The sequence below is a fragment of the Fringilla coelebs genome (assembly GCF_963513975.1).
Source record: "Fringilla coelebs genome assembly, chromosome: 16".
NCBI classification, from domain to species: Eukaryota; Metazoa; Chordata; class Aves; order Passeriformes; family Fringillidae; genus Fringilla; species Fringilla coelebs.
Genome location: NC_140042.1, coordinates 7860820 through 7876966, shown reverse-complemented (window position 1 = coordinate 7876966; position 16147 = coordinate 7860820). Strand labels below are relative to the sequence as shown.

General features: G+C 50.0%; 2 protein-coding genes across 2 annotated transcripts in view; one reads left to right on the top strand and one right to left on the bottom strand.

The window, feature by feature from the left end:
* Positions 1–6216, bottom strand: part of SYT17 (synaptotagmin 17) — a 34231-nt gene extending 28015 nt beyond the window's left edge. The window contains exons 1-3 of the mRNA XM_084216276.1: positions 6101–6216; positions 2691–2708; positions 1293–1441 (exon numbers count right to left, since the gene is read on the bottom strand). Of these exons, the coding sequence (XP_084072402.1) occupies positions 1293–1441; positions 2691–2708; positions 6101–6115 (182 nt within the window). The 5' untranslated portion in view covers positions 6116–6216. The remainder of the gene's footprint in view (positions 1–1292; positions 1442–2690; positions 2709–6100) is intronic.
* TMC5 (transmembrane channel like 5) overlaps positions 1–16147 on the top strand; it is a 130709-nt gene that overhangs the window by 43996 nt on the left and 70566 nt on the right. The gene's annotated exons all lie outside the window — the stretch shown is intronic.

The window sequence follows — 16147 nt, the reverse complement described above, 5'->3', positions numbered from 1 at the left end:
AGATAAGCTCTGAATCACCCTCTCACCACAAGCCCAGCTACTTGTTCCCAAGATGTAATTGCTCCTGCACCAATCTTTCCACGTCCAATACTGCAGCCTCATCACTGTGCTCTCCTGTGCGTGATGCTTTCCTATTTAGCATTGATTTTGTTTCCATTCCCCATTAATTGCAGGTGAATCAGTTTCTGAGCATATATCAGACTCTTAAATATGCTGCTCCACATCTAAAAACCACTCTAACACATCCTGAACAGCTCTATTTTTATTGCTTCAGTATTAATTACCATCCCGTTCTACCCAAATTCAAAAGAGCTCGTGGACAAGACTGCGATTTAAACATGAGAAAATTTATTTGGTGCAGCACCAAGACATGACCCTGCCAGAGCTGACACAGAGTAACAGCACAGACTCACAGGAGCAGATAAAATTACCTGAGTGCCTCAGTGCCAAAGTCTGAGCATCACACGATGCACTGAGCAGGCCTCTCCTGTGCCACAAGTTCTGGACACGCTGAAGCAGTGTCCATCACATGGTCTGCTCCACAAAGCCCAGCCCAGCTGGCAAGGCAGCCACTACAACAGCAGAGAGCTCTGCTCCCTTCCTGCTCCCACTCCACAGGGTCACCTCTGTGCTGCAGACTCCTGACTGAGAGGGAGTGAAAGAGGGGAGACTTGACTGACTTCCTTTGTAGTGGATTTGCAAACACACAAATCAAAGCCCCAGATAAGACCTGGTGCTGTTGTTCTTTAATGATTTGAGGAGAAATTCTGATGAGTACTACGGTGACTCAGGAGATCAAGTCCTGCTGAATGAAACTTTAAATGAATTTCCCCTTCAGAGCACATAGGAGCCATGCCTTTCATCTGACTATATGATAACCACCTTCATGCTAGGATAAGAAGGTATTTCTAAACAAACTCATCAGCATTTCAGCCAAGTTGAAGTGCTCCAAAGGGTTGGTCCATTTGAAGAGGAAATGGGACAGAAGATGAAAGGCATCTTTAGAGAAGGGGGCACAGCTAAACCAGTTATCCTTGTTATGCCAGCTTACAAAACAGCTTCTGTCCTACCCACCAGAAACAGTTTTTACAAAGATTAACCTTGCTGTCTGAGTTAACAGAGCTGCCCTTTCTCACCATGCCAGGAGTAGCCTGCATTCCCACCCTCAGGAGGTTCCTGCTCTCTAAGTGGCAGCCTCTGAACATCCCACTGCAATTCATACCAATACCCTCACCACAGCTGAGCAGTCCTACTCCCTGGTTAAAGCTAGGAAATCATGCATCTAAACTTACAGCCAGGCTGGAGTTTGAGCAGGAAAAGGTCCCAGGATTTCAACTTCATCTTCATTTGTTTGGCAACAGCTACAGTCAAAACACTTCTGACAACAATTCCTGCAAGTCCAGCGGCACAGCAAGAGATCCGAGATGCGAGCGAGCAGACCCTGCAGCCATGGCAAAGCAGAGCACAAGATTACAGCCCATCAATAGCTATTGAGAAAAAACACTCAGCTGTATTTGTGTTTGTGTTTCTGCAACAGAACATTAAGAACTGTATTTATTTCATCTATACCAACAGACGAGTGCTATGCAGTTACCAGCCCAACCCCACTGATGCCATAACAAGGCAGGAAAATAAGCATTCTCTGCAGGTATTTTCCCCTCTACCAGCAATGTATTATTATGTAGGTTGGCAAGAGGGTGATTTACAAAGCACTGTGGCACAGCAATATGCTGGAGTGGAAGCATGCATATTCCTCCACACACATCAACAATCTAATAGATCAGCAAACATACAACAGAAGGAATTAAAACCAGAAGGTAAGTGAAAGCTTCAATTTAATCCAGCAAGGATCTATTTAATTAACACAGCAATGTGAACACACTTCATTCCTGTAGATGTTCCCAGTAATATTTGTACAATCCATACACAGGGAGCATTACAGCCCAACAAACTCACCACTAAAATGGATTAGCCAGAGCACACTCTCCTCATGCTTCTGCTCTGGTACCATGATTAATTTAATGAAGAACCTTCAATGACATTTTTTAGAAGAATAGTTGACCCAGAAGAGTCCCTCATTTCTCAGGTTTCTGGCAGTACCATTTGTACCAGCGCCCTGTGGCCCCATTTCCACGCCATCCCCACAGCCTTCCCCCCACCTCAAAGCTCTGCTTGGAGAGGAGCAGAGAGCCAAACCTCAGCTCATTTCCCATCCACACCAGCCCCAATTCCTGCTGCTCGTGAGAGGATTCATTAAGCAGCACAAGGGCTCTGTGGGAGACACACAGGGCACAGCACCTGCACCCAGGTCAAACTGCTTTACCACTCTATGTGACCTTGAGATGCTCCTGAGAAACTGAAGAAATAAAGTATGAGAGATTCTCCATAGCTATCTCCCCAAAATACTCAAGGCATTTGCAGTATTCACGGGTGTGGATCACATGGAGGGGTTTCCTCAGAGGAACCTGATCTGCAGAGAAGACTTCATAGGAACATGGCTTTTTGCTACAGTAAAACACACATTTTTTCCATAAACAAAATCTGGGCACTGCAAACCAAAAAATTACCAGCCCAAAATGCAGTGCATTACTTATATCTAGGACATCAGCAAAGAGTCAGAAAACACGAGACAATCCCCTCAGGATGGAGCAAGGAGACAGAGCAGGGAGTGAATCATCAGATTAACTCACCTCATTTATTGGTTCCAACTGTCCTTTTAGACATCCAGGATGAAGCAAAGGGGAACAAAATGAAAAAGACAAAAACAAGTTAGCAATGCTCAAACAACTTTAAATTTTCTGCCATGACATGCCCCAGCTTGGGATGAGTTGAATTTCTGGCAAGACAGTACCTTGTAGATGTTAGAGGAAGGAGAGGTCTGACTGGGCATCAGCTTCTGCCATTTCCAATCCTTCCCTGCAAAGCTCCTTCTGCTCCTCCCTTCCCACAATCAAAGCTCCCAAACCCATTCTGAAGCATGAAAATCCTGGTCGTTGCTTCTTGCTAATGGGTATCACATGCAACCACTTATTTTGTTTTCTTTAGTAACCTGACTCTTAATTGCAGCAACTACTTGCTGCTGACAGCAAACCATACCCAAATTTTTCAGCAGAAAAAAAAGGGCTTTTCTCCACATTCAGCCCATATCAATGGAGTTCCAATGCCAACTCACTAAAGCAACATTTCTAGGAAGGGGCACAGACTGAATACTCTCCATTGCATACACATCTCTGGGCACCTTCAGCCTCATCCTCAGATGTGACTTGAAGAACAAAAACAACAGAAGTTAAAGGCTTGAGTCCCACACTCCCATTCAAAAATATGCACTGCAGCCACCTCCCCCAAGTCACAGGGAAGATCTACAGCAAAGGAAGAAGGCATCACAAACCAGTTTTTTATTCACAAAGCCACCCTTGGAACTTTATATACATCTCTCTATATATATAATGGACCCATTTCCTTTAGAGACTCACTAGCATTTCTGATACCTGCTGAAATGTCTTATCTATTGCATTACCTTAATAATGTCTGAAAGTTTCCTATTTGCCCTGGCTGTCTTTGTATATGGGGAATCCCTAAAAATACAAAACCACAGAACAAAGCAATACCCAAAAAATTTTAAAAAACCACAAAAACTCCATCCTACTCTTCCAAATGTAGAAATTGGTTCCTAGCTTCATGCTCATGACATGACATGAGCAGCCTTTTCTGAAGAAGCTGGGATGTAGAAGTTGCCTTTAGTTCCAAGAACTCTTGCCATGGAGCACGTTTTGGTGCAAGCCTTCCTTTTACACTTCTTGGAAGCCAGTGCTTGTCAAAAAAGCCAGCACTTGTTAGGAGCAGTTAAAAGACTAGGAGAGCTGTGGTGCAATGAGAAGACAGTGATTACAGCTATCCATGGGCCAACTGTTTAAGAAAACGCTAAATGGTTAAAAGGGTTTTATCATTCCTTATTAATGCAAAGTTGCAGCCAAAGCTCCAGTGGTTTAGCAGAGCTGCAAGGAGGATATTTAAATCGCTCTAAAACAAAGCGGCTGGATCGGTGCCACGCGATCGAACGCCGAGCACGTGTCGCACAAAGAGAGGGATTTTCCAAAGGGCTTTTCCACAGGGACACGGCAGGCTCGGAGCCAAGAGCCCTCCTGGCCAGCACGGGTCACAGCGGTGTGAAGGCAGCCCTGTGTGCCACCAGCCCCGAGGGCGCACGGCTGTCCCACCGGAGCGGACAGAGCGAGCCTGTGGCCACCCCCAAACGGGAGGGCAGCGATAAGGACTGAGTGTGACAGTGCTGGAGAGGTAAACAGGTCAACAGCAGCTGAAATGCAGGGGCCCATGAAAGGAAAGCAAACACGAGCACCTGTTCACCCACCTCGCTGGCACCAGGCAGGAGGGGCAGGGCTGGGGAAGGACAGGGGTCCGGGGGAAGGACAGGGGTCCGGGGGAAGGACAGGGGTCTGGGGAAGGACGGGGGTCGGGGGAAGGACGGGGGTCTGGGGGAAGGACGGGGGGCTTGGGGGAGGACAGGGGGCTTGGGGGAGGACAGGGGCTTGGGGGAAGGACAGGGGCTTGGGGAAGGATAGGGGGGCTGGGGAAGGCTGCAGCAGCGGGCTGGCGCTGGGGGATCCCCGGGAGCACAGCAGCTGCCATGTGCTCAGCAACCCCTGGAGAACGGCTCAGTCTCCGGGGTCAGGGAGGCACCATCATGTTCTGCCACGTCATCCCAACTGGCCGAGCAGAGAAAAACCAGATGGGAGTCTCCAGCCACGAGCGAACCCTCACCAAGGGCGAGGTTGGGGGTAGGGCTCCATCTCCACCACCTGCTGCAGGGGCCCTGGGTGGGGGTTACCTGCTCCAGGTTAGCAGAGCCACCAATCCCAGCCAGGTCCTCGGAGCAGTGACAACAAACCACCGTGGCAGTACCCCCAGGGATGCTGCAGCAGGGTGGGGTCCTCGCTGGTCACACACCGCCTTTTGCCCCCGCAGTTACACCCCAGGAAAGGCTCACAAGCTCCATCGGCACTGGACGCGGCAGCCTGGGGACAGTGCGGTCCCCTCAGCCACACATCCCTCACCTCCCACCATGACTGAGACGCCGGTGTGGGGATAACGGGGTGTTGCTGATGCCCTGCTCCGCACCCCCCCTTATACCCACGGGCCCCGACGGCCGTGCTGTGAAGGCCTGCCCGGCCCCACTCGAGACCCCGCCGAGCCGGGGGCGCCGGGAACCCCGAGCCTCGCAGGACATCTCGGGCGGGCTCCACCCGCGGCTGCTCCAGCCCGACTCCCGGGACAGCTCCCTCAGCATCCCCGCTCCCACCCGCCGGGCGGCTCAGCCCCGAGCGGGAGGGGAGCGCGGGGGCACGGCGGGGCGGGCGGAGGGGACACGGCTCCGCGGGACGGGGGCACGGGTGGCGTCGGTAGCGGGCTCTGTACCAGCGCTCGCCCGGCTGGAGATGCCCCTCCCGGCTCGGGTTCATCGCGAACCGGGCGGCTGCGCTCGGGGCAATGGCTGTGAAGCGGGCGGCTCGAAGGTCGCTCAGGGTCTGAGCCAGCCCGACAAAAATTCAGCCCCACGACGCTGGGAGAGCCCATCCATCACGGCGCAGCCCGGGGCTCCCCGCGGCCCAGGGCGCCGGTGCCCCCCACCCCGCCGCTGCCCCCCGCCCGCCGGACCGTGCCCCGGCTGGGGCGGCCCATCGCATCTCCGTCTGCCCGCGGGATTCAGCATCCTCCTCCCTGCAAGAAGTCCTTGTGCGGCCCCGAGACGGGCTTCCTCGTCCCTGGGGCCATCCCGCTCCCCCAGCAAAGAGAGGCCCGAGGGCCGCTCGCCAGCCCCGCGAGGATCCTCTCCTGCCCCAGTGTCTCGCTATCAACAGCTGCCGGCCCCGCTCCTGCCCCGGCCCCGCCTGGCCCCTCGCCGGGGGCTGCTGTCGCCTCCGGGAACTCCTCCCCAGAAGTTAACCCGAAGTTGCGCACCCGCACCGGGCACGGAGCACGGCGGGGGGGGGCCCGCCGCGGCACCGCTCCCGTCCCGCAGCCGCCCCAGAGACCCCCTGACCCCCGGGATCTCCCCCGGCCCGCCGCCCCGCTCCGCACGCACCTGGATGTACGCCATGGCTCCGCGGGGCTCCGCGGGCGCGCACGGCGCCTCCCGCCCGCGGCCCCACCCGCGCCGCAGCGCGGCACCGCCCCGGGCGGGGGGACGGCGCCGGCCCCGCGGGCAGCGGCGGCTCCGCGGCCGCGCAGGCACCGGCACCGGCAGCGGCAGCGCGGGCCCCGCCGCCCCCGCGGGCGATGGGGCGGGCGGCGGGCGCGGGGCCGGCGCTCCGAGCGGGCGGGCAGCTCCCGCCCGGCCCGGCCCTGCCCGCGGAGCATCCGCGGGCCCGCAACAGGTCCGCCGCAGCGCGGGCGAACACTGACCTCCAGAGGGCCCCGCGCGGAAATTCAGGGATGCGAACCCCTCCTGGCCCCCGGGACACGGCGGGGCAGCTGCGAGAGGTGACCGCGGCTGATAAAGCGATTTCACAGCAGCGCTTTGCCGCCAAGAGTTCCCTGGATGAGAAGGCACACCTGAGTTTCAAGACAGATGCGGTTGTTTTGTGAGCGTGAATGAACAAAGTGCAAACATACAAAGTCACACCTTCCCCAGCTGAGACGAGGAGCTGGAGCGAGGAGGGAGCTTGTAACCCACAGAGCACAGTGAGCATCCTGTCCCTGCCTGATGTGTCGGACCAGCTAGAGGCAGGATGGGAGGGAACGTGGTCCAGCAATGGGCAAATCCCACCACAGGGGTGGCTGGACCTGGAGAACTCAAGTAGCAAAACATTCCTGAGGTCAAAGACTTGAAAGGGAAAGCACAGGAAAAGTGGAGCTTTTCGGCTGTTCTCTTGATCACCACCTTGGTGCCACACAAATTGGAGGCTTCCCAGCATCTTGGTGTAAAGAAAGGTTTCTGCCCTCGGCTTTGGAGGAAGCTCCGGCTACACTTCTGGCACCTTCCTGGTACATTGATTCACTCCTAAACCCTGGAGAGAGGCAGAGAGGCAGCAGCTTCCACCTCAGCCCAGCTGGGCAGCCAGGGCACCTCCCTGACTCAAACCAGCTCTGAGTCACCACATTTCAGTGCCCTGTGGTGAGTGCTGAAAACATCTGCTCTGGAGAGGGGGACACTGCAGCTTCAGATATTGGCCAGCCTGAGAGCACTGGTGACTGCTGCTGCCTGTGGTAAGGAGGGAGCATCTGGGCCAGGATGTCTTTGGAAAGCTCTTGCATTACTGAGCTCATTTAATGGCCCTTTTAAGTTCTCGTTGAATTCAATGAAAAACTGCCATTGACTTCCGTGGGAAGGGCCAATACTCTGAATTAAAAAAAAAAATGAAGTCTGTTTTCCCCAGGGAGAGCAGCTACTGCTTTAGAAGAATAATTATCACAGTGGAGATAAGCAAGAAAAAGCCTGTAGTGCTTGCTTGTTTCAGGCAGTTTTGAGCATATGATTAAGTGTGGTACAAGTTATTTGTCAATTTTTGCTCTGCAATTCTTTTTAATTACACTTCTTTCCAAGTGCCACTGTTTAAAATGTCAACCTTTACTTTGACTATTGTTGCTCTTTTCACAACTGCCTTGATGCAGCTTGCAATAACCAAATTCACAGATTTTCTTTTTTTTGGTTTTTTTTTTAATGTTGCAACATAATGAGGAGAGAGGCTTAAGCTTTCAGCTTTCAGACAGATTTTTTTTTTGACTCCTTAAAGGCAGAATGCTGTGAGTCACAAAACTGTGGCAGGCACTACACAAACATTATGTGCATGTTTGTACTTATTCCTTTAAAAACTTACAGAAGAAAAAGATCAAATGCTGCATCACTTCACAGTGACTTTTTTGGCTGACACATATAAAAATTATGAGCCAAAAAAGAAGAGCAAAAGAAGTTTACATGGGGAGTTGCCAATACTATTGATTTTTACATGAAAGGAATGCCCTCTTTTCCCCTTCACAGGCTTTGGTAGCAGCTTGTAGCACAAAGCCATGAGATACACGTGCTCCCCTTGCACACTCATACATATACATGCCTTCAAGTGCTTTTTACATCATGCCATGAAGGCTTTTAGATGCCTTTCTCCCAGCACACATATTCACTAAGCAAGCACAGCTCTAACCCAAGGAATATGACAAGGATTCAAAACAGTAGACAGGTGGTTATTGTAAAATCTAATTTCTAATCTGCATATGGCTGATGCTCTGATTAAGCTCTGCTTCTCCAGCACTCAGAATAAACAGATCCATTTGACGTGATGACAACATAACCTTTGGATGTCCTTTGCTGTGCACGCTCTGTGTGTGATAAGACACATTCCATACTTCCCACATGTAATGGCTGTGATGCAGATGGCGAGGCTTGCAAATGCCGGATTTTTTTAAGCAGAAAACTAGGAAATGAATACTGCTTTTGCAGAACATGATTTTATGGCAGATTTCTATTCTTACTAATACACACTGGGAATAACATCAGCTCCATCCAAAGCACGCACTCGAATCGTTACAACCAGCCCAGCAAGCAGCAAAATCTACCTCCAGCACAGCAAATCAGCTCAGCAGCTTCCCAGACAAACCAAACCAGGGATGTTGGTGTTCAAAATGCCATGCCATGCCCAAACCTACCCAAAGACTTTCAGCCTCTTCATGCCTGAAAGTTAAGAGAAAAGAGCATCACTCTGAAAAAGTAAAGAAAGCAAAGGAAGGCAATCTGATGGCTATTTCAGAGCATTTTCATTTGAATCCTGCTAAAGCAGTTGACAGTGCTTTCTGCTGCAAGGGGCAAGCAAGAAGAACAGAGGCTATGCAAGGTTAAGATGAGGTGTCTTCCTCTCCTGTTCTTTTGCCAAATCCCAATTACCACCACTTGAGCCTGCTGGAATAGCCAGCTACCTCTCAGCCAAAAAATAAGCTTCTTATCTCCAGATGTTTTTATAAATGGCAAGCCACTGTAGCTGGTGCTTCCCCACTGCTGGTGGCAGGTGATAAATGTCCAGCTCCTCTTGTCATTACAGAATTGACTTCATTTCCTCACAGCAGCATCCCTCCAATAAAGGTATCTGCAATTAACTCTTCAGAACCATCTCTAGCAACGTTTTTCTCTTTACAGGCTTCATGGAAATGCATTTTCTTTCCTTGTGTGATTTTGAGGCTTTTTTCTGCCTTGGGTTTGTACTCTGAAGAGGCAAGTCCAGGAGGTTTTATTCAAGTAGTTCTGGGCAACCAGGAGCAGGACTGTTTCCTACAATCCCCCTCCTAGTCTTTCAGCAGCAAGGATTAGCTTTGGCTTTGCCACAGGGACCTGTATTTATTCTAGCTCTAGGACTGACTCCGTGGCAGGGGCAGGGAGTGCCTGAAGTGAGCTGAGCTGAGCTCTGTGCCTCCTGCTGGTGGCAAAGCTGCAAGCTCAACCCTGCTGGCTGCCTCCCAGGCTCACGTGCCGTTCCCTTCAATCCTTTCTCCCAAATTCTCTCTGGGCATCATGCCCAGACAGCTCAGTTTGTAGTGGAAGGTTACCCCCTTCTCCTACATCATTCCTGGTGTACTTCAGGGATCAGCAAGGAGCCTGGGCTCCAGCGCCTCTGTCTCAGGCTCTGGTCCCTCGAGGCATGAGAGAGTCACAGCAGCTGATCCTGTGCCAGTGATGATGCAGTTTCCAGCAGGAACTGGGCTGACATCAGTGTGACAGACACAGATTCCAGCTAGTGACAAAAGGGGAAGGTGCCACAACCCATTTCCATGACTCACCCAGCCTTTGGTCTCAGCTGCCTCTAAATCAGCCCAGCAGCCCCACAGACACGTGTGCATCTGCAGGACGTGGGGTCAGGGCACCATTGCCAGGGGCCAACTGCTCTGTACATTTCATTGCATTTCCCTCCTCCTTCTCTGCAATTTTCCTAAGCTCTCATCCCTTTATGGACTGTATTCCCCACCCTGGGCTCCCTCTCTTGTCACATCTCCCAGACCCGAGTCACACCCTTGGCCAGGAGGAGCTGCCTGGTGCTGTGCCCTGGAAAGCTCTCCTCTGCTTCACAAACAGCCTCTGCTGATGCTGCATCCTGTAGCACATCTGGGTTATTAAATGGCCACCTGGCAGCTCCCTAATTGGTAATATCAGTAAAAAGCACATTTTTCTCTTTTCTTAAGTCTCCAGATAAAGCAGTTCAATTTGATCTAAGACCCTCACAATCCTCATTGCCTCATATAATTTGTAATGACCTTGCCTGTGCCACAGAAAATTACAGCTACTTTTTTTGCACTCACACACTTTCTAGTTTCTCTAACACACACACTGCCAGGGAACTGAATGACACAGCACAATCTGCTAAAGCTTTTTCAATAGTAAACAGAGATAAAAACCACAGCCAAAGGGCAGCGGGCTCCGAGGAAGCAGCACTCCAATCCAAGTTCCTGCTCGAAGGAAAGCTGTCCCCGGAGGGAGCTGTCACCGCCCAGGGAGCTCATGCTCCATCCCAGCGCAGCACAGCCCTCGGTGGCTTCACTGTGAGCAGCAGGGCGTGTGGAAGGGGCACTGCTCGGTCAGATGGATAAATAGGAATTTGAGGTCGTGTTCTTTCAAGGACGTCGCCGTGCGATGGAGGGAGGTGGGAGCTCTGTGACTCGCTGGGTCCCCCCGCTCGGCACAGCCGCTGGGACTCTGCTCTCTGGAACTCACTCCCTGCTTTGAGGCCAGAAAATCTTGGATGCAGCAGGCTTTGGGTCAGGCTGAAAAGCCTAGGGTATTTTCAGACTTCCGAGGAGAGAACGTTGTATTTATAGGGAAGTTTAGTTCTTCGGTTGCTTTTGTAATTCATTTCGTTTATGGCTGGTTTATTTAAGCTGTAGGGCTGAGGAGTTAGCTGCTAGATTGCTTTTCCAGGCTCACATTTCTAACTGTTTGCAGACATAGGGCAGAGCTATTTTTGTAATATAAATCATTACAGAGAGAATATCTCACAGTCCCCACTGAAGCAAATTCCTAAGGAAGACAGCTCTATTTTAGAAGTAAATTTCTACTTCATGTATTTTTCAATTTAATGACTGAGAAACAAGGAGCATCAGTGTGAAGCCAAGCAGTGTCCCTGTTTCTCAGGAAGACAAACTCAGTGGAATGAGAGTCACTTCTACCAGGAGGAGCTGGGTGGGAGCTGCAGATGTGGCTTCCCAAGCCCTGGGGGATTGAGTGTGATCCTGGTGAAAGGGCTGAGCAAATGGGACAGAACCTAGGCTAATCAAGATGACACAACTTCACAGATAAAGGGACTCAAGATACTTTCAGTTCCCACCTTAAAAAGTAAGATAATATCTTTTAAAAAGTCCAGAGTGTGGATTTTATAGAATAAGGCAAAGTCTGTCTCAACATCGTCTCTCTGAGGCTCAGGGACAGTTGTAAAATAAATGCTGAGAGCTCTGGTTGTGTTACAGACTCGTGGATGACTTATTTTAGCAGGACAGTCTCATCCCCTGGAAGTGGTTTAAATAACTGTGCTATGACTCTTCCCATTTAATTCACACTAATTTGGCAAGTCACAATTCATATTCATAGGAGCATTAAAAACTACATCAAGCCTAGAAAGTGGACAGGGAAGGAATTAGAATTTACAGGTTTTTCCTTTCCAGCAGTGGCTTAAAGATGTAAATTAACATAGAAACAGACGTGGTCAAGCAATTTTCTTCAACTGAATCAGCAAGGCTTCATAAGTGAGCCCTGGGCCATGCAGCTGTGAAATACAGGAGAAGTTATCCAAACCCATTTGAATATAGCTCATAAGAGAAAAGCTTTTAAATTATGAAGCAAATTAACAAAACAGAAAAATAGATATTGCTGAAATTTTTTGGAAAAAAACCAATATCAACAGCAGCAAATCCCACTTGTGAGCTGCAAAGGAGCAGCTACAAGACCATGTTCAGGATCATTCAGCTGCAAATACCAAATCATGATTTGCAGAAATATGCCCAAGACAGCTTCAGAATTCAACAGGTTCAGGAGGGCATGACTGTTTTTATGACAAAAGGTTCTGTTTCCAGTCGTCTCCCCACAGCAGCAGAGACCATTACATCTGGTTTTCCCATTTTGCACATCTCATTAAGCAGATGTGCAAAATACTGGATGTGCAGTAGAGCTAAACTTGGTGGGCTAAAGGGGCAATTTGCATTCTAAAGCACTGCAGTGCTGAAGCTGAGAAATAAATGGAATTCCTGAATATTTCTGCCTTGAAAGGACCCCGGTTTCACCTCTCTGTTTCTGTTGTTGAGTTCTTTCCCTCCTCTTCATTCTATGCATTTACCCTGCAGCTTTTTCAGTGGAACACAGCTCCGCTGAGGAGGGAGGCTGCAAATCCAGTTAATGCAATCAATATAGAAGAACTGAGTCCATTCCAAATTAAAATTTCCTTCTCCCAAGGAATCTCTTATTTGGACATTAATGGAAACCAAAATCCCTGCCCACACAGCGACACACGCCGTGCTCTGCCACTCAGAGCCAAGCTTGGAAGGCAAACCTGTTCTCATTGCAGACTGAACCAGGCTCCTATGCAAAAGCCTGCTAAAATCCAGGTGATAACATTCTTCCTTGCTGCTGGGAGTTCCCCTGGGTGCCTGACTGAAAACCCTGCTGTTACAGATCAGGTGGGAACACTTTTGATCTTGGGGGTGCTCCTTACGTTAGACAGGCACAGCGTGCTACATTCCTGCCCCAGAATGTGCCCAGTGACTTGCAGCTGATGGAGCAATGCTGTCAGGGAAGATGTCCCTGCTCCTGAGCTATGTCCTGGTGTGGGTCCAGCCCCTCCCTGCACCTCATCCCTCTGTGCCAACAGCCCAGTCCGTGTCACCTGCCATGACAGGTGACAGACTCTTCCCACTGGCCCCAGCAAAGCAGTTTATGAGTCAAGGACTGCTTTGCCCTCTCCCAAGGGAGGAAGCTTACTCCTCCTCCTCCCTGCAGCATCCCTTTTACAGCATTGGACTGGGGACCTCGTTAGCAACACAAATAAGTTTCCAAGCAGAAAAGGGACAAAAGTAAATCTGATCTCATCCCAGCTTCCTCCCCCACTGGAGAGCCGGAGTGGCTGTGGCCAGCACGTGACTGCCATTTTGTCCCCATTCCACAGGGATGCCATTGAAAGGTTATGAAAATACTGAGCAGGACAGAGAAAGGAGGCATCCATCTGCTCCCCTCACTGCAAGGGCCGGCTCCCTCTGTGAGCCTGGACCAGGGAGATCTGCAGAAAACAAGCCCTAGGTGCTCTCGAGGGGTAAAGATGTGCCAGAGCAGTCAGGACAGCGTACTGTGGTGTGTGCAGGGTCCTGTGCTCAATCAGAGAAGCAACTTATTCACTCAAAATTAACCTTCTGCTCTGCAACTTGAAAGTTCCTGGGGTAGCTGTGTTTGCTGACCTCTGAGAATGAGCAGTTTTATACAAATAAAATACCTGTGCACTTCACATACAGCTACTCTAGTGGCAGTCAGGCAAACAGATACTCAAACTGCTGCACTGCCAGAGCCCTTTGAAGTGAAAGTCTCATTATGAAGGTCTTTATCAGCCAAAGAGATAAATTTCACACTGAAATGACCTTTTTTCACAGTCCCTCCAGCTGCCAGAGACAGGTGAACAGCCCTTTCACCAGCTGGCATTTCAGAGGCAGGAAGCAGGGCTCACACCACATCTTCCACAAGAGTTACAAGCCCTGACAGCTTTGGCTGAAGGGGTTCATGCAAATCCCATGGTTCTCCCTCAGAAACACTGTCATTGAGGGCTGCTCTGATGACCCCCAGCCAGTGACCATGTTCCCCAGGGTGATCTCCTGTCCCTCCCTGCAGTGGACCTGCTGCCTTCCCCACTGACCCCTTCCTCCCACCATCTCCCCTCCAGCTTATCTACTGATGTCTCTGTTGCCATTCTAAGTCAGATACTAATCTCATCCAACAGCATCTCATTATAATTAGTTCTTAATTGCCACTTAACACAGGGATCGTTTTGGAAGGCCATAAAAATTCTTCCTTGAGGAATTGAGAGTTAAAAGCTCATTATGTGCCCCTATACACCCTTTGGGTAATGAAAATGATTTCAAGAGGCAAATTTAAAACGCTACTGTGCACACAAGCTCTGCACACAAGATTTATATGGTTTTCTGGAGCACTAGTAGCATTTTCAAGGAGCAAACCACAGAAGTTAGTGTGTTTTGTTACCAGTCTCCCTCTGTCCCTCCCTCATGCACTCCCCATGTCTCAAAGTCATGTCATGTAACTGAAAGTGGGAACATTCTAAGAAGAACCTGTAAAATGCAAGGGGTAATGTCACAGAAAAGTTGCATTGCTGCTGCTCTGCTGGAACAGGTGTCCCCAGCCAGGTGCAGCACATCGTGGAGAGTCTGCATTTCAAGGCAGACAGCACTCAAAGAGCCAGCAGATAAACAGACTGTTAGACAAAACTCATCCTTAGGCACACACACAGCTTCAGCCAAGACTTCCTTCATTCCTGAACGAGTCAGACTCCTGAGAGATTTGAAAATGGACAATTTGCCAAATTCTTACCAAGATCTTCAGGGTTCCCACAGCAGAAGCTACAACTGAGTGCCAGCTCCCTTTACTTAATCATCCATCTGTCAGTGCAGCAGTGAGGACACAGAGAGGTCTGATGCTTCTCAAGCACTGCCCCATCCACCCTGTGCAAAGGCAGTTCAGTGTCTGCTCACAGTGCTCTGCAAAACACCACACTGGAAAAAGGCAAGAAATGGGCCTGGTGCTTTCTCAGAGTTTTCTGCTGCTGTTCTCCTCCCCACTCCCCCTTTTCTTTTACTATTCAGGAGATGTCATTATTTTTGGTAGGGCCTGAATGACTGCTGAGCTCAAGTGGCTCCTGGGGAAAACATACAGGCTCTGTGCAGAAATATTTTTTGGAGAAGTGCCCATGATTCACAATCCCTATGAGTAGCAAGTTTTTCTCTTTTGAAACACACTTCAACAAGCCTCACACAGGACATGAAAAAAGAGATGCTCAGAAGACACACTCATACCCCATACAGTCACCTCTTGGACAGCAGACAGACCCAGAGGTGAGAACTGCACAAGATTCAGGACTCCTGAAAATCCCTCCTGTAGAAGCCAAGACTGTGCAGACAATTTAAATGAAGGAAAAGTCTGTAATGTGCCTGTTCATTCGCTGATGCTTTTATGCCTAAACGTGGTCCTAGGAGAACTTCCAAGAAGCAGTAGGAACATATTCCTAAATGCATTGCACAGCACAGAGAAGTCTTTTGCAACAGAAATAGAGGAATGACTCATTTCCTCTGCAGCGGCTGCTCCGGCATTTCCCTCGCACAGGCAGAGGAGCAGCTCCCTGTGCCGTGGCAGGATGAGCTGGGAAACTCAAGAGCAGCTCCCAGCATGCGTAAATCAGACTGAATTTTGACTTGTCTTCAAAATCAGTGATCCCTGATTGTCATCTGGTGGAGCACAGGAGACAGACTGGCAAACTACGCCCAAACACTCCCTCCCTCGATGGGAGTTTTGTATTTCAGCATTTTGCACAGGATTAAACCCTGAAAGAGAGAGCCAAGAGTTGCCCTCCCTGTTGCCCTCCCCTGAAGCAGTACACACATGGATTTGCCAGTGAATTCAGCTCCAAGTTTCTCTTCTCCCCTACTTGAAACTAAAAGGAATGGACTGAAATTGCTGGGGGGAAGTGAGCTATTGGTTGGACTTTGCTGCTGTTCTTCCTGTTTCTACAGCTATTTGTTTTCAGCCAGTACAGTGAGACTTCTCAAAGCAACTCTTTCCCTTTCACCCCTAGGAATCCATCATAAATTTTTGCTAATTTTTGGTAACTTTAATTTGATAGCTGGTTATCTTTCCAGCACTATCCCCATCAAGCCTGTCTGCTTGTTTTTTGCATCCCTTTTCCCTCCCTCCCACCCAGATTATCATGCGGACCCTGTGGCAGGGATAAAAGCCAACAGACAATCACAGGCATCATGAAATCACTAACAAACCCTTGTCACATCCAGCCCAGCCCAGAGAGATGAGTATTCTCTATGCAGCTCTGGTCCCATTTTTCCAGGGGTTTGGTGGGGGTTTTTTTGTTTTGTTTTTTTTGGGGGGGGGGGGGGGGCG